Genomic DNA, 23,301 nt, shown 5'->3' on the forward strand with positions numbered 1-23,301 from the left:
AATTTATTTATTTTTAAAGAAAGAGGAAAGCGTGACGTCCCGGTTCTTGAGTGTTCACCGAGGCGGAGGATGGGTTCGATCCTTTGATGACGGACAAAAATTCGGTATTGGGCTGATCGGTTTAGGTTTACTGTGGACTTACAGCCCATGCATATAATATTGGGCCGGGCCATTTTAACCTATGGTCGGCCCTTTTATGTAAGTAATCTGTTCAACATGAGCCTGCACCTAAAAACGTGACTGGAAATTGAATATTCTTTGCCTCCTTAATTATTTTTATTATTACTATTTAATTTGTAATAACAAGCGGTGGGTTCGTGTCCTGTTTTCAATGCTTTTTTGGTAATGGCAAGGTAACAACCTGTCTGTTGTTTTCTTTAGTTGAGAAAGAAAAAGGAAGGTAACCACTAGAGGTTGGGACTTGGGAGGAGAATAATGATGATTAATTATTTTTAGGGTCTTGATATTGAGTTTCAACGTGTTTTTCTTAAAATTTAATTATTATTTTTTAAATTAATTTTTTTAAAATATTTTTGAATCATCCTATATTAAAAATAAATTAAAATATAAAAATATATAATCTATATATATATATATATATATATAGATAGATAGATAGATAGATATATTTAATAAATCTTTAAATCATGATTTAGTGGGTGTTAGGTGGCATGATTTCGACCATAATATCAATAAGACAGCATGATATGTGGATATTGCATGGGCGGTTGCGTAGGCCCCTTGAAATGGCCTGCTGTCATTCCGACAAAGCAACTAAACAACATGGATTCATACGACTAAGGGAAATTCGGGTTATGTTTCGTTAATAAAAATCGGTTTTGAAGTGAATTTAATATTATTAAAAAATATGTAAAAAAATATTTTTATTTTTTTTATCCCAGAATAATAACTAAATATTATTATGAAATTGGTTATTTTATGCTATGTTTTGATTATTTATTTGAGGAACGAAGATTATTATTGGGATTTCCCTTCTTGGCTTTGAGCAACCATATGAATTTCCAATATTGAGAGTCTCATTTGTGTTATTGCGTAGCTTCCTACTTTACATTGACTAGTCTATGCCGAGATTTGGACCTTTCATTAGTATATAAATTCGCTGCCTTCCCAGAAATAAGAAAATTCAAACTCGGTGATAATCAATCTGCAGATAAATTATTAGCAAGAAAAGGACAAGTGTGGAGGGCACCCGGGAATATATATCATGATAAAAGGCAAAACTAGTCTAATTTTTCATGATTAATTCGGATTAATTTATTAAATTCATGATCCGAGTCATGAGTATAGGATAACCTCTTATAAAAATAAAATTTAATTATCAATCAATATAATATTAAAAAATAAAATTGAATTAAAAAAATATATATAAAAAAAAAACTCAAGTCAACCTAAATTGTAAACCTCAAGTTAAATATCATAATTTTTATTTAAAAATTAACAAATTAAGAGGAAAATCTCCATATTTAAATAGTGTAAAAACTTTGATCAAATAAAAATAAATTGGTATATGAAAAATACCGATGATTAGAGATTTAACAAAAATAACGCGTGGACTTTATTGAGTGGTATTTTTGTAAATAAAAAGAAAAACCTTTTCCCTTTCCTTAAGAACAACTAATGACTTATGGAGAGGGAGAGAAGTTGATTTTTTTTCCTTCTTTCCTTCATATCTTCCCTTTTCCTTTTCTCTCGTATTGGTTTATAGGGAGAACAACAACTAAGTAAATTCCTACCAAAAAAGTAAATCAAAGTAGAAACTTTTGAAAGGGGAAAAAGGGAATTCTTGGAAAGTATTGCAAAAAGCTTATCATATCGGGTTAATCAATAATGGTGAGATGTTTTTTATAATTAAATCCATTTTTATTCTTGTTTTTGGTTAGGGGGGATAAAAAATCCTCAAATATGGAATTTTAGATTTTATGTAAGTTGTGAAGAAAAACATTAATTTGTGTTAATTATCAGTCAATTGTGATGTAGATGACATGATTAAGGATTAAATTAGATAAATTAAAAATTAATTATGGATTTTGAAATATTAAAGTGGTCGATCATGATTTGATATTATATTGGTTGACACGACCAAAAGATTGATGTTTTCTCTCAAGTGTAGGAGTGTTGAAGTAATAAATAACTCGGTAAGACCAGAATCAAACCACATGGAGGTTAACTATATAATAATAATAATAAGTTATAGAGGACTTTGAGATGTAAGATTAATATGAGGATTCAACAATGATAAAAACAAATGTCAGTGTTAGAGGATCCACTAATAATATTATAAATAAGTATAGTATAAACTCTTTTTATTAATCAACTAGAAACCACACACAAGGGAGGTTCAATAGGATGATTTATCCTTAATAGTTCATTATAAAATTTTAACATGATCATATTAATTATCTTATTTAAGTAACATTAAACTTTTAAATATTGCTAGGAATTCATGATGCTAACTTATATTAACAACAAATCAAGTTCCTTTCATAGCACAGGTGTAGGTTATATCATATGGTTGGCTAAGAAAGTGCCATGCATTTGCTGTACCAAGTATTATACAACACAAATCTAGATTAACCATTTAATAAGTAAGGTATTAAAAATTAATAAGATAAAAAGATAAGACATGTTAATAACAAACTTTCTTGGATATAAACATTGAAGTCCATGTTGAGTTTATATTATACCTATTTTAACACTATTAGTGAAACCTTTTCACATTGACATAATAAACTTAGCTAAACATAATAAAGAAAAGAAACATAAATAAACAACATAAGAACATAAGTATAGTAAAGGAAATGAAAAGCATAAACAATAAATTAAAGAAAATATAACATGAAATAAAACTTAAACATTACAAAAATATAAATAAAGAAATAAAGAGAATGATCTTGATCTGAACAACCAAGATGTCTAAATGCATGGCAAATGCCTCCTTTTATAGGCCAAAATTTGAAACTATTGATTTGATGACTAATTGTTGAGTGGGTAGCCACATCTTGACTTAGTGACAATCCTTATTTTCTTGTTTGAATAAAATGTCATTGATAACGTCTTAATTTGAACCAACTTTATTCATGAAAGTTCTAGAAAATTGTCTCAGCTTTTCAGGAAAAAAAATTAAGGCCATTTGGACTTCTAGAACTCGAGATATGGGATGAACATTGAATAGTGTTTGGGTTGCAGAACAGATTCGAACTTCTCCATTGTTGCTAGAATTTGGACTTGAAAATGGTCTTTTTAAATCATGGACTCCACATGAAAGTTTTAGCCCTATGTCTTAGGTTTACATCCATATAAAGAAGACCTAAATCCGAGATCTACAGCTCCAGATATGACCTAATTACCAAATAGTGTTCCAGTTTAGACTGAACCAACATCTCTTTTCTAAGTTTGGCCCTCTCTTTATCCTTTTAATTTCAATACTTAAACTCATCAATCAATCTTTTTATTTATGTGATAAGCCTGCATTTAAGATGAATATTTACCATAAATTAAAGTATCTTATAGTATCAAACTTGTTATTATAAAACATGCTTTAATAAATGAGTTATTGATACTTCAAGTGCAAAATAATAATATAAAACCTTGATAAAAATACATTTTTAAATACTAATCATTGGTTTGGTATTTTAATGATGTTGAAAATGCTTTAAATTGATTTTGAATGTTGCAATGTGGATTGCTAAAAGTTTACTTATTATGGTTATATGTTGGAATTATGAAAATGTTGAAAATTTGGTGAAATTATATGATTTTATATTTTTAAATTATATAGGAGGATGTTTGAGATTGGCTTGAAACACTATTATGAGGATTAAAGTGGTTAATGTTGGTTAAATGAGGAAAAATAAAAAAATATAGAAAGTGGTAAAATTGTGTAAGATTTGGCGATTTAACTGATGTTATTATGCTTAAATTTGATTGGTATGATGATGGTAGAGTGTTTAATTTTAATGGTGATTTATGTGGAATAAATTTGTTGATATTGGTTATGTTGATTAAATGTGGAAAAATAAAAATATAGAAATTTATGGACTTGTGTAAGTCTTGGATGTTTAAATGATGTGGTATACTTAAACTTGATATGGAGTTTGTAATTTGAATGGTTATGTGTTTGGGGTTATGGTTGACATATTTGATAAAAGGATGATGATGTGTTTGAATAAGTATGAACAAAAATGAGTTAAAATAATTCGGGTAATAATTGTGAATGTTTTCTTGAAAATTAGAAGAAACGTCTAAGGTTGGACTAGTATTTAAGGAAACATATACTACTAGAATGCCAGGTAGGCAACTGCCACCTCACTTCTTTCTTTGAAAAAGCATTCTTGTTAAAAATTCTATATATTATGCAATGAATTTTAGCATTCTTGTTAAAATTTATTTATATTATGCAATGAGTTTTGAAATGAACTATGGCTGAATTGTGTTAAAATCAAATTTGGTCACATGAAAGAAGACTAATTAAATAAATTAAAGTTGGTTAGATGAATGAAGACCAATTGAGTAAATTAAAGTTGCTTGTATGGATAAAAACTAATTAAATAAATTAAAGCCAGTTAGAGTTAACCTTTTAAATAGAGATTAATTGAATAAATTAAAGTTGGTTATATATACAACAATAATTATATAATTTAAAGTTGGTTGAGTGCAGCGGACGCTAATTGTAACAAAACTAAGTCAGCTATTATGTTCGGAGACTAATTATGTGATATTGAGCTAACTATAATAATAAAGTAGTAGTTTGTCAGATTTTTGATTAATTGCTATATATATATATATATACATAATTATGTTTGGAGACTAATTATGTGATATTGAGCTAACTATAATAATAAAGTAGTAGTTTGTCAGATTTTTGATTAATTGCTATATATATATATATATATATATATATATATAGACACACACACAATTTTAATTGAATTATTATGTTCTTGCTTTTGGTTTTGATCATAAATGTAGGGGTTGATACAATTTTCTAACCAAAAGATAAACTAATAATAATTGTTACTCCATACTTCATACAAGGGTGATGTACCAAAAATTATATAACACATAATATAAATATAACAATAAGATTAATTCATCCAATTTGAATGACTTATTTTATTTGATTAAAAAATTTTAATGTTTTAATATTCAAACATAATTATATTTTTTCTTTTTAATTTACTTTTATAGCTAGAATTTTTTTTTTTTCAAATCAAGAATCCAATCATTAATTCTATTGATGTAACTAATACACTAAAAATAATTAATCAATTAAATATTTCGGTTGTCAGACAACTAACTAACGATACTAATTTTATTTAGAGTAACTAAATAATTTTTTCCGCTTTACATTATCACATGTAAACAAGCATTTATATTTAAAAAATTCCCCTTTTTTTTCATGTAATCACATCCTTACCATACATTAACTCTTTAATTAATACAATCACACATGAGTTTTATATTAATTTAATACATAAATTTAAACACCCTCGTCTTATAGTGTAGCCAAATATTTTCTATCAAAAGGGTTACCTTACCCTCTTTTCATCAAGTTCAACAAATGCAAATATTAACCTCACAAAATACTTTTTCTTGTAAAAAGTTTTTCTCACCAATTCAACACTTTTTCTCACTAATTAAATCAATTTCACTTTTTCTTTCCTTTTTGGCCGAATGTCCCTAGCATGTTAAATCTTCCATTTCTTCTTCAAAAGTCCACACTGAGCTATCTTAAACAAAAACAACAACACATCTCCTACACAATGCCATACAAGATTTAAATTATCTCCCCCCTTTTGTGTTCACTTTAGTAGAATTTATTGGCTTAGATATAAAGTATTTTTAAAGTATTTGAAATTGTAGTAGTAGTTATAATTTAAAGTATTTTTTGTTTAAAAACATATTAAGATAATATTTTTTTATTTTAAAAAAATATTTTTGATATCAGCTATTCAAAATATCCAAAAGCACTAAAATAATATTTATTTTAAGCAAAAAAAAATTAAAATTTTTAAAAATGCAGGTGTTTTCAAATGGGCCCTTAGAAAGGGAAGGATAATTCTTCAATTCTTCTTTCAATTTCTTTGTCACCCACTTTCTCTTCGTTCCAACTAACACAATTATATTCATAATTAAATCACCATAATTCAATCAACAACTCCACACCTTTATTTTTTTCACCTTGGCCGAATCACTCATCCATGGAGGTGGGGCAAGTTTTCTTTTTAATTCCTTGTCATAAATCCTTTTCCCACATCTAAAAACATGATTATAGCACAACATCTTAATATCAGGATAATAATTAATTTAAACTCAATTTTTCATAATGTTTTTCTCCCACAAATTCATCAATCTACAACATAAATCCAAACCAAGCATAAGACAAGGTTTCTTACCACTTAGACACAAGAAAATTGAAAAAGAAAGCAAATGGAAATAATTTTTCTCTTCTTCCTCTTTCTCTCCCAAAGCTCCAAGAAATCTTCAATTACTATCTCAAAATCCTCCTAAACTATCTTAACTAGTGTTTAAATGGATGGATTTAAGGTGAAAATAAAGTAAAATCAATAAAAACTCTCACCTTTTTCTTAAGCAAGGTGACCGCCCATGATTGGCTTCATGGAGAAGCCATGAACGTATAGATATGGTCAATCTTTCCTTCATTGCACCTTTGCCCCAAGTTTTTTATAATTTCAACTTGATCTCAACTTAATCTTTTATGTTTTTCATTTGCTCAAATATCTGTTTTTATTTACTTTCATGTCACAACACTCCTAAAAAAATCTATTTTAATTTGTTCTATTATTATTATTATTAACTATTTTAATAACTCGGAAAAATCCTAGGTTTATAATTTAATTGTTCATATAAATACTAATCTATTTTAATATATTATTTTAATTGTTTATCAACACAATTATTCTATAGCACGCTTGGTTAATACGTGGTGATGCACAGCATGCCTCATCATTTGGTTTAATACTTTAATAGATACATGGCTTTTTTTTATTCATCATTTGGTTTTTTTTTTTTTTTTTTTTTCTTTGCATTTTTTTATCATTTTTATTCTTTAATATTAAATTTTTATTAAATCTTATCATTTTTTATTATATAATAAAATAAAAAAATTCAACTCAATAGAGTTTATAATTCTGATCATGGATTTAATGACTTGAATAGAATGATCATGGTTTTTTTTTCCTTTGCTAGATTTCTTGGGATTTACCCAATTAACAATGTTATGTTAAAGTATTTTAATTAAAAACCTAAGCTAATTAAAGAGTTAAGTAAAGATATTTTAAGTTTGAGTTGCTATACTAAATTTAATAAATATCAAAATATATTTTTGATGGTCTAAATATTATTTTTTTAATAAACACCAAGAGCATGGTTAATAAACTAGCTAGACCATAAAATGAAACGAATCTAGGGGAATATATTTAAGATTTTGGTTCGGGTTATTTTTCAAATGATTTTTTACTTGAAAATTTATTAAAATATTTTTTTATTTTTAATATCAACAAATTAAAAATATTAAAAAATACTATAAAAAATCAATTTAATATTTTTAAATTAAAAATATTTTTTAAAAAAATATAAGTATAAAGAAAAACAGCAGGAAACACCCCTGCTGGGTCACTCGCAAACAAAATGTACACCGGTTTTTTTACCGTTAATCTGTCCTTTTCCGTCAGCGATTAGGGTAGATTATAAAAATTCTGTGCGTGCCTGTGCCCATCCTTTCTCACTCAAAAGCAAAAATAAAACAAAAGGAGTGAAAAACAAAGTCTTAAAATTAGAAAAAGACGAAAATATTTCCAAAAACGAAAAAGCTTCTCCAGTGTGAAAGAAACAAACAAACCGATGTCTCTCCTCCATAACAATCATTAAAACGTCTCTCCCCTTTTCTCTTCTTTCTGGAGCCTCCACCTCAATGATCTCTGCTCTTCAAGTTAACTCAGTAATGGAGGGTTTTGCTCTGAGTTATCAACTCCGTGTTCCAATTCCTATGATAATATCTCTACCCTTGGATCCTTCTTCACTGTCTTTCCCAAACGATTTTTGCTTATAGTGTTATGCTTTCAGTCCGTCTGTTTGGGTTCTTGTGCTCGCTAGAGTGTGGTATCGCCGTGGATTTGCTTGAAATCACACAGATCTGACGGGACGGGTGCTCTCAATCAACGGCGTTGGTGATGTCGGTGCTTGCAATTTCAAGCCTCGGCGGTAATTTTTATCTCCTTCTGTTTTTTACGCATTAATGCTGCTTTTTTGCTTTTGACGAATGAGTTAATCGAGGAAAGAAATTGCACTTCATAAAAGAAAAAACCGAGGAAAGAAGTTGTACTTCATGAATATTAAAACCTTTTTAAGGCTACTAAACTTGATTTTTCTTTGAGATTTTTAGCTTACACTGCAGAGTTTTTTGTTTTTGTTTTGTTCTGTTAGGGTTTAACCAAATTTCTGATATTATCGGCACAATACGTTATCAAGTTCATAGTTCAATTGAAATAAACAAATAAAGCTTCCAACACTCGGTCTCGTTATTAGAAGATGTAAATTTTTGATTTCTTATGTTTCTAGATGTAACGTTATTAGATTTAACGTTTTCGTCTAATGAAATTGTATTTACTTTGTTGCTGGTGTTTCTGTTATGGTTTCTTGATTGGAACTTTGTATGGGTGTTGCAGGATTATCGAGAAGAGTCTGGTATTTGTTTCTGCAGCTTTTGATCATTTTATGCTATTTAATTCCCATCACCAATGCCGATTTAGCTGATGATCAATTCAGAGGGCCGATCTTATCTCCATCTGGTGTGCCTCTGGCTGCACCTGCCATTCCTGATCTACCCCTCCCATACAATCTACCATCGTTACATAAACCACGGAAAAAGCATTTCTCACCTCATGGTGCACCGGCATTTGTTGTAGCACCAACCCAACCTCCTAATTATGGTCCACTGATAACTTCCAGCCATCCCCCGACTAGTTCACACTTGTCTAAACCGTCAATGAAGAAGAATGCATTGGTGCCTCCCAGTGTTGGATTGGTAGATGTTGCTCCAACTCAGTCTGGTGATGGCACAAATCCTACTGTTTTAGCTCAGTCCCCATTATCTCCTTTTTCTGGTAAAACATACTTTGTGAACACCTTTCTTTTCCTCCTTTCCTGTTTTCATGGTTCATATGTTGGAAAAGCAACTTAACCATTGAAGAGAAAGTGGCAATATTTGTTAATGTCTTACTCCTTTGTAAACCGTCTTGATAATGCGCTGAACTTCTTGCTTAACTTATAGATGAACTCATTCCCACTAATGAAATCTATGATTGTGATGTGATTATAGAATTTGACATTAGAATTGATCTTTCCTTCTGCAGATTGTTGTAAACCAGACATGGTGCTGAAACGAGGGACTCATGGTTGCCACTGTGTGTATCCAATAAAGCTTGACCTTCTACTTTTGAATGTCTCACAAAATCCTAATTGGAACCTGTTTCTAGAAGAATTATCTTCCCAGCTGGGCTTGCTAGTTTCTCAAATTGAGCTGATAAACTTTTATTTACTAAGCTTATCAAGATTAAATATTTCAATGGATATCATTCCTCACACAGGAATCAGTTTCTCTGCCAGTGATGCATCTGCAGTAAACTCTTCGCTTGCCTTGCATAAGGTTCACTTTGACTCCTCTCATGTGGGTGATTATAAACTCCTGAATCTTACTTGGTTTGAACCTCCTGCACCTTCGCCAGGTAAACTTTGTTTTTTAAGGTGCCAATGTGGTTTTTATATGTAGTGGGTCTTAGCCATTGCATATAGCTTTTTCTTGACTGCCTTCGACTTTGCCTTGTGTGTATTTCCAAGCATCACTTGTATGCTTCCTGATAAAATCATCTTGTTACCAAAGAAAAATAAAAAAGAGGGTAATGTATGAGTTTGAGCAAGAGGAATTACCTATAGTTGTGGCCCATTAGGATCCTACCAAATTGCAGGAAGAGGCCACCTGATTCACTGTACAATACTAACATGTCTCTGCAAACGATATGTTATAGCCACTTTCCAGTTTCAATCAAAGTACAAGGGCACATGGTTCAAATTTATACTGATTTTATTGTCAAATCAAGCACTCAGAAAAGTTGCTGTATGTGTGTTGTGATTTGATGTAAATGTTGCCTTCCTATCCAAAACGATAGACACACTAACAGGGTGTTCATAACAATGAGAAATTTTATTGGACAGTGCTTCTATTTTCTTATAACCTTCAGTTTGCTGTGTGTCATGTAATATCTTCGTTTGGATATCAGAATGTGCAATTCTAGCATATGTTTCTGTGAATGTTCAAATTTATGCAAATTTTGCTTTCAAATCCAGCATTGGAAAAATCTGCTGCTTGTTGTAATATGACATGAACTGCTGCCTTTTCTGGCAAAAAGAAAGAATGCTAACTGTCAAGTGGTATAATAGTGGTGATAAATAATAGATCATTGAATAAAGTAAAGAAGCAAGAGTTAAAATTTAGCCTTCAGTTGACATTGTCTTAGATTTGGAGATGAGATTATGCTGGAATTCAGTTTGCTGTTTGATATTTTTATCTTGTAAAATCTTTGTTTAGGTTCCAAAATATATGGCAGTAGACACCATAGAGATCTTAGGTCTCCAGTATGTACATTGAAGTTGCTTTACCTCTTGTATACAGCTCCTATTGTTGCTTCATCGCCCATGAGGGCACCGGCACATCAATCTTCAACTTCAACATCGGTTGGTTCTTCAAAGAAGGACAAACATACAAATTTGATTCCTGTTCTGGGCATTGGTTCTGGCATTGTGATTATTGCCATTGTATCTATGCTAGTTATCTGTTTGTGTGTATTCCGTGAAGGGAAGCCTAAAGCATCCCCTAAAGAAACTGGTAGGTATTTTAAATATCAATGTCCACACATTTAATCTCTCAGATTTGTATTAGGAATCTTCCAAATTATTTATGCATAGTATCCGCACATTGGAATTTTTGTCATTATTCCTGATTATCATTGCCAGTAGCAGGTCACTTATGGGACCTATCAGGTTTTCTCTTGATTGTGAAAAGTTCCTCTCTCTACTTGATCTTTATACAAGGATTGCAGCCATTCTATCAAATCCTTCCTCACAAAGTGCTGTTGCTGTGTCATATGCAGCCTTCAGCCTCTAGGGTTGTAATTTGTGCATTCCACCCATATTACATTGATAGGTTCGGGAATATTAAAAAAATAAATAGACAAACTTTCGTGCTCTTTTATAAAGTAATATAGAATGTGTTGGATAACTCTATCTCAGAAGGGGAAGCCAAGAAGAGAAGTTTCCTGCAAATGATAATTTTGTTTACTGAAGAAGGGGGCATGTTGAGTGTCACACCTAGACAAACCAATCTGCTATGCTTTTTATAGAGGCATTTAAGAAAATGTTGGCCACACTGTTCTAATTCATTATAATTATGCTTGCTATCTGATTTCTGTTAACATTAGAATGTTCTCAACTTTAAGTACTTGATTTGCCATAGTTTCCCAATGATAAAATGTTTCTGCTTGAACAAGATTAAGCTTGCAGCCACACCTCTTGTATATAAATGCTTCCTGATGTTGGATCTTTTTTGTTAAAAAGTTTTCTTATGGTTCTTTGCTCATCTATGCTTTCACGTTGTCTTTCTTAATGATTTATCAGGCTTCCCTTTTTTTTTTCCTTCCAATTCAGTAAAGCCAAGGACCATAGATCCAGTTCCAGCAGCAGGGTCTCTTCCACATCCTTCAAGTACACGGTTTCTAGCCTATGAAGAACTTAAAGAAGCAACAAACAACTTTGAATCTGCAAGCATACTTGGAGAGGGTGGGTTTGGTAGAGTTTTCAAAGGTGTCTTAAGTGATGGCACAGCTGTAGCAATTAAGAGGCTTACTAGTGGAGGGCAACAAGGGGGTAAAGAATTTTTGGTGGAGGTTGAGATGCTTAGCAGGCTGCATCACCGTAATCTTGTCAAACTTGTGGGCTACTATAGCAGTCGTGACTCTTCACAAAACCTACTTTGCTATGAGCTTGTTCCAAATGGAAGTCTAGAGGCCTGGCTCCATGGTAATTTGATATTTTTCTTTCCAATTCCAGATCTTCCTAGCATTTTGATGTTTGATATGGTATTTTCTTCGTACTTTCAGTTGCTTGCAATAAGATGGAATATATATTATAGAAAAGTTAGGCATTATTCATTACCTATTCTGAGCATGTTTGGCTCTTTAGTCGAATGTATTGGTATCAACCTGGCTTAACACTGGTGTGAAAACAACATCATGTCCACATCAGTAGAATTTTGCACCTGACCTATTCTTTCTAATGTTTGATGTAAAATGACTTCACAGCATGAGTGCACGCAAGATATGAAATTTCACACACTCTGGATTGTTACCCCATCTGTTTCTTTTTTCTGTTGACTGTTAACCATCAATAGACCTTTCTTTCTTGGCCTTCAAATGGCCACATCAGCGATGGAAGATCAAGTGGACTAATGATAACTGGTATTGCATTAACAGTCAACTAATGTTTTTCTGTATTTGCATCGGATTTCTGAGAATCTGATGAGTTGGACTGGTACACATTTGTATAGTATCTGAATCCTTGCTATGAATGTTTTGCATTATATTATTCAAATATTAATGCTGCTCCAAATATGCATGCCTCAGGCCCTCTGGGTGCAAACTGTCCTCTGGATTGGGATACCAGAATGAAGATTGCACTTGATGCTGCAAGAGGACTTGCGTACCTACACGAGGACTCTCAACCCTGTGTCATCCACAGAGATTTCAAGGCATCCAATATATTGCTTGAGAAGAACTTTCATGCAAAAGTTTCTGATTTTGGACTTGCCAAACAGGCACCTGAAGGCAGAGCAAATTATCTTTCCACTCGTGTCATGGGAACATTTGGGTTTGTCAGAATTCCTTTCTCTTCTTAATTATATGTTTTCTCAATTTGGTATTGAGATGAAATGGTATTATTGCTTTATAGGTATGTAGCCCCTGAGTATGCTATGACCGGACATCTACTAGTCAAAAGTGATGTTTATAGCTATGGAGTTGTCCTCCTCGAGTTGCTGACTGGAAGGATGCCTGTAGACATGTCACAACCATCCGGCCAAGAGAACCTTGTCACTTGGGTTAGTAGTATACAGACCATCTCAGCCCATCATTAGAATTCTGGCTTGCTCCGTTTGTGATTACGTTTTCAAAACCATGGTTTGCATCTGAAACCATTGTTTTGAAAAAGCGTTAAATTTCAGCTTTATCAAAACCAAGGTTTTAAGTATAGTTTCAAAATCATACTATTCATATCCTGATACCTTGCAATACAAAAAGATACCTAACAATTATTAAAATTCTGCATAGGCTAACAAATTCTGTTCTATCGCTTTCAGGCCAGGCCCATTCTGAGAGACAAGGACCAGTTACAAGAGCTCGCTGATCCCAGGCTCGGAGGGAAATATCCCAAGGAAGATTTTGTACGAGTCTGCACAATTGCAGCAGCGTGTGTTTCCTCCGAGGCAAGCCAGCGACCGACCATGGGTGAAGTAGTACAGTCACTTAAAATGGTGCAGCGTGTAATGGAATATCAAGATTCCATGTCAACCTCCAATGCCCGGGCCAACCTGAGGCAGTCATCTAATACCTTCGAATCTGATGGGACATCTTCAATGTTCTCTTCCGGTCCATACTCTGGCCTGAGTGCCTTGGACACCGACAATATCTCTCGGACAGCAGTTTTCTCTGAAGATCTTCATGAAGGACGATGAATAATATCTCCAAGGTAGTTTGAAGTAAGCAATCTGATAGCCCCAAGTGGGGAAATATTTAGTAGGATTTCTTTTTGGAATAGATTTTGTAGTTGTGATTTCTTTTTGCAATCTGATAGCCTTTTGTTTTGCCTTGTGGAGAACCACCGCTGCCAAGTCCCCCCAGAAGCAGCGTGGCTACTCTACACGGCTGTTGAAATTTTGTATATATAGCAAGGGCCAAGGTTCTTATTTATCAATCTTCTTCAACCCTTCTTCTATAGCTAACTTCCGTAGTTTAACAAAACTAACTGCTTAATTAGTCTTCATGGTTTCAAAAAACAAACTGTGTATTTAATTCCTATTTTTAAAAAAAATTTATTCATGAATCAGCGAGTAGATTAGCTATCTCATGTGTGCTGCATGACAGCTGCTTGCTAGATATATCATACCCTCGCAACCTTGGTCACCGAAATCCCTGCCCTTGAAAATATGGTCTATGAGAAAAGAAGGAGCTAATAACAAAAACACACTTCTGATATATTTAGCATTGACAAATTATTGTCTTGTTATCTGAAATCCTCCAAAAACCAAGTGGGCGATGGCTACAGATCTTTGCATTTGGTTTAGGAAAAGAAATAGGAACCCTAATTTCTGGGTTGCCAGGACGTGGCCACTAATATATGAACATAAATAGTTACACCGAACTTGGAGCTTTGGCAAAATTTGCATGGTGATCCTATTTTCTTGGGTAACCCATTCACTCCCTCTAAAGATCCCATAAATATATATACTTTCTGTCCCGTTGCTCCCATCGACCCTCACATTGTGTCTCCATTTCTGCTCCATTTCCAAGAGAAGAAAAGAGAAGAGAAGATAATGGAGCTTAACAAGTTCATCCTTCTCCTTAATTTCCTCTTCTCTCCTCCCATTTTTGGCCGGCGCCACTTTTGAGGCTCCAGGGATGGCTGATGCCCTAGGGCCGGCCATGTCTTTCTTATCTGCAGCTACCACCCGCTCCCCATCGCCACCTCCAGTTGTCTCCCCCACCATTCAATCCCCATTTCCGTCGCCAGTTTCCTCCCATCACCGCCTGATTCTCCAGCACATTCATCCTCCACACTGCCATTACTATCCAACAATGCTGCACTGACGAAAATATGTGACGTAACCCGTTACCCAGCAGAATGTCTTGCCACCATTGCTTCTTTCCAAACTGGCGAAACCAATCCCATTTCAGTCCTTAAAATCGGGATACATGCTCTCCAAAAGAGTTTTGAAGAGGCCACGGCTGTTGCCACGAAAATAATCAACGATCTCTCTACAACAGCAGCGGTTAAGGCCCCCCTTGACACATGCGTTGAGTCTTTTGATAGCGGAATCGCTGTTCTCAGTGACGCTTTGACTGCAATTTCCGGTCACGACATAGGCACGCTGAGCACTAAGCTAAGTGCCGCTTTAACATATTCTGAAACATGTGAGGAAGCATTTGCCGAGCAACCAGACCTCGAATCACCATTGAAAGAGACGAATCAGCATCTGGATAAGTTGGCTAGCATCAACTTGGCCATTTCTGCATCTCTCCAATGGAGTTAAATTAATCATTAGTTGTTCTGTCATTTATATCATGCTTTGTGTAGAGGAATATTCGATCAGTAATGTGATGACGCCTTTTAACATGTCTTCATAGTTTCAAAATAATCCTCTTTGACCGAGAATAATATTGCGCTGCTCGACATTCTTTACTGGTCTTCTACATAAATCTCTTACTGATCGTTTCCTCACCTTCGTTGAATCTCCTCCCTCTCTCCCCCACCAAGAAAAAAAAAAAGTTCTACTGTTTTATCTTTCTTTAATGAAGCTTCGAAATACCTGGACACTCGCAAGCAACAACTTAATTTGTTGCCTTCGACAATACTTCATGGCATTGCTGATTGTGTTTCTTGATCATTTCAAACCAACACTTGACATAATCAAGAGGAAAAACAAGAGGGTGCACAGGCAGTAGCCAAAGAAAACAAAAGTAGGGGGAGAAAATAGAAGATCAAAGATACAAGCAAAACTTAACTTGCCATTTAAGAGATTCCCAGAAATGATCTTACATTATTCTACTTATGATCCAGTTAGATGTCTAGAGAAGGATGGTTTATCAAGAAGGCAACATAAAAATACTTCCAAGACCAAACAGAAAGAAAATGCTCTTCCCAAAGCAATAATCCAATCTCCAGCTAGCCGAGTATACTATTAGAAATCCATTTCCAGGAGCAAGCGCGCGATTGTATCAGTATCTTGTTACCTGAAACCTGACCACAAACCAAGTGGGTATGGCCGACGTTTGTGAATTTGGCCATGGCAAAAAACTCGGAAGCCAATTTCTGGCTATCTTGTTCACAGCAAGGAAGAATGAGACATCATTTAGAGGCAAGGAAAAAATAAGAAAAACTTTGCTGTCATCCTTAGCTGCTCTGCACTTTATGAAACTATTATTGGAAAAACCAACCTGGAAATTCTTGATGCGATGACTGATGACCTCCGTAATACATAAATGCAAAAATAGTTAACCAGGCAGCCGAGTCTGTAAGAAAAACTGTAAGGAGAGTTAGGTATCAGTACTATCCCAAGACCACAAAAAAAGAAAACAAGCTGACAGAACACACATTCTCACAATACATAAAAGAGGCTAGAAAATAATTACTCCTGGCTCCAGGAAACTAGAACAAATCACCCAGATAAGATTGGGAAGTCCTTCTAGTAACTTTTCTGCACCATAACTCTCAGTTTACTCATATTAAGATTTCTAAGACGAGCATGCCATAAAGAATCATTTTTTTTATGGCTACACATCTTCTCAGCATAAGAAGATGAAGAAGATGATAACATATATAAATCATCCATTCTCTTACCAGGATGAACAATATCAACTTCTAACACTTGCAGCCTTTTTGTTGTATAACCTTTGCCAAATTTCACTTGCGGATTTGCAGCGAAGAACATGCTCGAACAAAGCATGAGAGATTGACCTTTTCAAGACAAAGTCTTCCTTAGTATTGTTTTGTGTCCACTGGTCAAGAGAATCAACATTTTCAGGGGCTGCAGTATCATCTCCGCTAACAACTTCCCATAAATCTTCGCCAATGAGATAGGACTCCAAACAAGTCCTCCAAACTTTATAATTGGACTCTATCAAAAGCTCTATACCAAGTCCAATTACACGACCATTCAATTCCATCTTGTACTACAACTGATTTCCTCTACCAAGGATCTCTCTTTATCAGCCATGACCAGGGACTCTCATGACATATGCCTAGAGTCTTTTGACTCTGGAATCGCTGACCTCAGTGATGCTTTGACTGCAATTTCATGTCACGAAATGGACAGATTGACTCAAATGCTTGGTGCCGTAGCATCATATCCCGAAGCATGTCAAGACGCCTTTCTCGAGCAAGGTGAAGAATCGCCATTGAAGGAGATTGATCAGAATTGGATAAGCTAGCTAGCATCACCGTGGACATCACTATATTGCTCCCAGGAGTTAAAATAATCGAGAAATCCCATGTCATGCAAGAACTAAGAAGCATACATGTTTCAGTAACATACTATATGAATGTGGGACTCCACCACTGGTCACAAATAGGAATTTTAAACATTTCATTCTTTATTCCTCTGCCTCAAGCGTCTCTTTCCCACAAATAACAGCAGCATTAAGTTATGTTATTGAAGGAGACACTTGTATTATTAAGGCCAAATGTTTCTCTTTGATCTTTATATTAATAACAAGTGCGCAATCGATTTATTGATTTACCTTAAATTTATATGCTGTTAGCTGCCATTTGCATCACAATCAAAATCGGTTAGCAAGCTACAATTCCCGGCCATAGAGAAATAATAGTAATTCTTTCATATACCAAGAACCAAACCAAAAATGAGTATAGGATTTCATATGGGGTAGTTCATTGTATCAATTTTCTCTGCATCATACCAATCAAATCAAGCCACTTGGAGAACGAAATTCGCTCAATAACATAAGAATATTATGGACATTGCTTATGGAGTCATTGCTCTTAATCCAATGTGGTAAGAATTATATGATATGTCACCAAGAAAGAAGGAAAAAAAAGAGCCATACCATAAATTGCACTAGTCTGAGACAGGTCGTAGATTATTCCACCCCCTTTTCTTAATTTTTAGCCTACGCCGCCCACGTACTTGTATTTATCGTCTCCTCAATTAGTTATGAGGCCATCTGCTTCCCTGCAACTTCAAGTCGTACAATTCCCTGACCTTAAGAATATCGACTGGAAAAAGCAAAGAGAAAGAAAATTGGTCTCGGTGAAATGAGCATTTTATATGAAAATGGGAATAACTTTAGAGTCCGCAACGTCAAATACATGAAATGCCCTTTGGTTACAAATGGTGAAACAATAAAAGCACATGAGTCCCGTCATTTATATACGGCAGGACCACGACTTTTGAGAAGCAGTAAATTACTGCTTTTGAGTGTGAGTTTTAGGCACACTGCAGTGAATTGCACTGTTCACGTGAACAGTGCAATTCACATGCACTGTTCACGTGCATTTTTATATTTTTTTTTAATGTATTAATTTTTTAACAGTTTTTTTATTTTTAAAAAAACTAATTTAGAAAAATATTTTTTTCTCTCGAAAAACTAGTATAAAGTAAATTAAATTCACTCGCACTGTAATATCAATTTTATACTTGATAATATTTTATTTAATTTTATTACACACTCAAAAAATTATGAAAACTGTAGTTCTTATCGAATGAATTTTGTACGTAATGAAATTTATATATAGTTTAATGGAATAATAAAAAATATATTTATATAAAGTATTATTTATTCCATGATGTAATAGGAGTAATTAAATTTACAATATTTAAATTTAAAACCATCAATATTAATATATATTTCTTAAATTATTTTATAACCTCAATTTTAAAAAACATTCTTAATCAAACACATTAAACTATTTTTTATTCGACCTCAATTTTAACCACAGTTTTAACCAAACACCTATTTTTTCAAACCAACCTTAATTAAAAGTACTTTTTATAAAATAATTTTTTTCAAATCACAACCACAACAGCTACCGCAATACCAAATACACTCTTACTCTTGATGTGTAATTCATGACATGGTTAATGGTAACAGATCGTTTCTTCAAAAATTAAGCCACCAGATATCAGTATCCTGTTGTCTGAAGTCCAACCACAGACCAAGTGGATGATATTGGAACGCCAATTTCTGGCTACTGCCTGGATAGAACAGGGAAGAGCTGGACATCGTGTTAGAACGCGAATTTCTGGCCTGGCTGGAAAACCGCAAGGAAGAGCAGACAATCTTTTTTCCTCAGGTTAAAAATAAGGAAAAAGTGGCGAAGGATGAAGCTCCTGTTGTTTATCCTTGACCCTATGCCCTTTATGAAACTATTCCTGGAAAACCAAGCTGGCCATCGTTGATGTGTTGATTTCCAGAACATAAATGCAAAACCGACAGTCCAGAGTAGTTTAGAGTATTTGCAAAATCTGCCTGCAATCCTATTTTTTGGGATCAACCTTTTCACCCCCCAAGAGATCCCATAAATACTTGATATGTCCCATTGTCCAATCACTTGTATTTAATCTTGTCTCTCCATTTCTTCTCTCTGTCAAAAAAGAGATTCAAGGTTATGGAGCTCAACAAGTCTATCCTCCTCCTCCTTATCTCCTCTCCTCTTCTCTTGTTCTTATCTGAGGCCATTTGCATCCCTCGCAATGCCAGCAATGGCGATGGCCATGGTCCCCCAGGAATGGTCTTGCATGTCCCATCTTCAGCGTTCATGCAATCCCTACCGCCAGTTTCCTCCCCATCACAATCACCGGTTTCTTACCCATCATTACCTGATTACCCACCGCATTCTCCTTCCGTATTGCCATCACCATCCAACAATGCCGCGCTGAAGAGAATATGTGGCGTGACCGATCACCAATCAGAATGTCTTGCCATCTTTGGCCCTTCTCTAACCGGTGCAATCGAACCACTTTCAGTCCTTAAAATGGGAATACAAACTCTCCACAAAGGCTATGAGCAAGCAACAGCCATGGCCACGAAACTAAGTAATGATCCTTCTACAGACGGTGTGGTTAAGGACTGCCTTAGCGTATGCTTAGAAGTATTTGACCTTGGAATTACCGACCTCGATCAGGCTTTGACTGCAATTTCCTCTGACGACATGGACAGTCTGGTTCAATTGCTTAATGGCGTCATAGGATATGCTGAAACATGCAAGGATGCCTTTACTGAGCAAGGTGAAATTGCTTCTCCTTTGGCGGAGATTAATGATCGTTTGGATAAGCTGGGTAGCATTAGCATTTCGATTTCTATATTGGTCCCAGGAGTCACAATAATTTAGAAAGCCCATGTTATCATCATATGGGAGAGGGAGAATCTTTTGTTTTTGTTGTCTTGCTATATATATATATAGTTTTGTGCGGAGACTATTGGATAGTATCGTGAGGAAGCATGCATTAATTTCATCGAGGTCTAATGCATCGATTACTCCGATCCTTCTTACTGAAACCTGCAACTTTTCCGGCTTTTAACTTTTGACAATCCAAGAAAATTCTTTTTCTTATTGATTATTTGATTTTTCGTTGGTTTCTCTTCTTTTTGTTTCACGGCGGATTAATTTTCCAGAACTGAGGGTGTTCCTTGATTATTAAAAGCGTTACTAGGCACAAGAGTTTTTCTGTCGATATATGAGAATAATGAAGAGGACAACTATTGCAGGATACTCACTAATAGAGGAAGAAAAAGATCAAAGATAGCTAACGCATTAAACGACTAGCTGTATAGGCCAAGTAGTCAGAAAAGGAGAATAAACTCTTTATAAAATCATCAAAATATTAATTTCTTCCCGATTAAAATAAATCATTTCCCTAAAAAATAACTAAATCTTAACCATACACACTACCACCATAAATATTATATAAATAAGTATTAAAAGAAAAACCATAATTATATAAAAATTTATTACCAGCTAATTGTAAACTCAAAATTTAGAAAACACTGAATAGAATATTTTGTCAATATTTAAACAATAATTTTATCAGTAATTTAAATATCAAAGAGATTTTGATGAAAATCTATTGTCGGGCAAGTTGCTCTTTGGGGATTGTAGTTATATTATTGATTATACTCTCAGCAATTAAAAATGTTAAAGGAATCAGGCTTTTATAATAATAATAAAAAAAGCATTATTTAATATTATAAAATAATATAAATCATATATGTAGACTCTACCTAACTAACAATTTAAATTATTAGATTGAGATAATTTTTTGATATGATATTAAAGCTTTGATGATTTTAGTAGTGACGAGTTTAAATCTTATTATTCTTATTAATTTGATAAAAATTAAACACAAGATGGTATAAATTTTAAGCTTAAAAGATTTTCATTTAAGAAAATATATTTCAAAATAATATAAATTATATTTTAAAATTTTAAATTAAAATAATTTTTTACCGTATAAAACACAAAACCTTTGACACATATATCATAATAATTGTTCTAAGAGAACAAAAATAATGATAATAACAACAGCCAAACACATTTTCAAATATTTTACATCGAACCTTTTATCAGGAGTAATTAATTGAGTCACATCTTTCATTATTGTAAATACGTGCTCTGAGATTTTCAACATAAACACCAGTTTGCATGTCTTTTTTCTTGTCTGGAAAAGAAACCAAAACGACAATCTAAGAAAATCGAAATCAAAATATATTTTGTAAACAGTGAGGATATATTCTTACTAATATCAAATATTTACATAGTAAGATTCCTCGGATTAAACTAAGGAATCATTTTTCCTTCGGGAGAAATGAGAAGGTTCGGAAAAGTCAGATTTAAAAAAAAAACAAATGGATTTATGAGGTAGGCCAAACACAATTGTGTTTGGACTTGTGAGTTCTTGGATTGCTTTCTCATTGCTTTCATGCATGTCTAAGGTATATTTTGAAACCAATAAATTTTAATTGTTGAAAAATTTTCAGTTTTTTTTAATTCTAAGAACTAGAAAATTAAAAAGAAAACGTGTTTATTAACTAAATGTGAAAAAAAAATTTCTTCAAAACACGTATTTTTAACTCTTTAATCTTCTAGAAACATCAATATAATTGTTTTTCATATTCACCTAATATTTTATGGTTATTTATTTTATAATTTTCTATTTAATATTTTAACCCAAACATTTGAAATTCTTGAATATTTAATAAATATTTTTCCTTAATTTTCATGGAAAAATATTTTAGAATAAAAAAAAATTAAAGAAAAATACTATTTTTTAAAAAGTAAACACAAACCTAAATATCACATTTAATGGTAATGATAATGAGCTCATTGTATTTGTTTAAAAAAAAAATCCCTTCCATTAACGAGCTTAATATATGGTTAACCTTTTTCAAGGATTACAAGTTAACCTTGTTAAAATTTGTCTCTTCCTTGATTTATTCCGGATGGATCCAAATAAAATGGACCGAAATAATTCTTTAAAATAGACTCAAAGAAATCATCTAAAAAAAAAAGCTAAAATATATCCAAGAAACATTGGCTCAGGCATAGTAGCTCAAGCCCATGCATTAGAAACATAGGCTTGGATAAGTAGCCTGAGCCCATGCTCCATGCATAGGTGCTATGCGATGCAGAGGGCATTCGCCGAGTACATGTACACCCATTCAATTCACTGGCATATGCCCAACTAGTGCTGGGCACGCACCACAAGGCTCTTGTTGACTCAAGCCATCATGTCTGGGCCTAGTGTATTTGGGTTCAAGAAGCGTGCTTAGATCCAGTTTCACCTTTAATGGGCTTGGACACCTTACTCAAACCCAACACTCGCCATAAATTTTTTTCTAAATCACATGCAAGTCCCTCAGTATTTTATATCAATTCTATATGTATTATTTTGTGTATAATACAATTCAAAATATCATAAAGGTGAAATTACACTCTAGTCTCTCCTCTCCATAAAATGACAAGACTCATGGGCTATAAATACACCATGAAACCTATAAAAAAGGTGCATAATCTCTTCATTCTTAACATTTTTAACATACATATTTTCAGAGTTTATCTTTCTAAAATATCATTGCACTTTTTCTCCTTACAAAGTTAATAATTTTACCATCAAAGAGTCCTTATACCCATCAAATAGAATCTTTTGCGGCTACCGGTTACTTGCCTTACTAGAAACCATCTACTACTACCATAGTTACTTATCACCTGGCTTACTAAGCATCAATCGTTACCACTTACCAATCCTCCAGGTTTTCCATATCAAGTCATTAGATACCTTGACCATGGAGAATGGATCACATTGCTTGGATTAAAAGATCAGCTAATTATCTTTATAATCTATAATAATTTTGTGACTAAGTGAACAATTAACAAAACTATAAACGTTGTGGGTAAAACGCCCTGCATAAAAACACCATTCAC

General features: G+C 33.4%; 2 protein-coding genes, 1 long non-coding RNA gene and 1 pseudogene across 3 annotated transcripts; 3 read left to right on the forward strand and 1 right to left on the reverse strand.

Annotated features, from left to right (window-relative positions):
- The first annotated feature begins 7,800 nt into the window (after window positions 1–7,800).
- LOC118046874 (receptor-like serine/threonine-protein kinase ALE2) lies at window positions 7,801–14,071 on the forward strand. Its single transcript, XM_035055957.2, has 8 exons — window positions 7,801–8,244; window positions 8,709–9,146; window positions 9,396–9,767; window positions 10,712–10,924; window positions 11,743–12,114; window positions 12,717–12,960; window positions 13,042–13,189; window positions 13,448–14,071. The coding sequence occupies exons 1-8, from the start codon at window positions 8,214–8,216 to the stop codon at window positions 13,820–13,822; spliced, it is 2,193 nt and encodes a 730-aa protein (XP_034911848.1). The 5' UTR covers window positions 7,801–8,213; the 3' UTR covers window positions 13,823–14,071.
- Window positions 14,072–14,680: 609 nt separating this feature from the next.
- On the forward strand, window positions 14,681–15,713 carry LOC118046875 (pectinesterase inhibitor-like; annotated as a pseudogene).
- A 139-nt stretch (window positions 15,714–15,852) lies between these two features.
- Window positions 15,853–17,298, reverse strand: LOC140955303 (uncharacterized). The gene is made up of 2 exons (XR_012169240.1): window positions 16,705–17,298; window positions 15,853–16,388 (listed from the first exon to the last, which is right to left on the reverse strand). It is a non-coding gene; the product is annotated as an uncharacterized lncRNA (long non-coding RNA).
- A 2,190-nt stretch (window positions 17,299–19,488) lies between these two features.
- LOC118046909 (pectinesterase inhibitor) lies at window positions 19,489–20,211 on the forward strand. Its single transcript, XM_035056001.1, has one exon. It carries the CDS (start codon window positions 19,489–19,491, stop codon window positions 20,209–20,211), a length of 723 nt encoding a protein of 240 aa, XP_034911892.1.
- The last annotated feature ends 3,090 nt before the right edge of the window (window positions 20,212–23,301 follow it).

This window comes from Populus alba, chromosome 2 (genome assembly GCF_005239225.2).
Source record: "Populus alba chromosome 2, ASM523922v2, whole genome shotgun sequence".
NCBI classification, from domain to species: Eukaryota; Viridiplantae; Streptophyta; class Magnoliopsida; order Malpighiales; family Salicaceae; genus Populus; species Populus alba.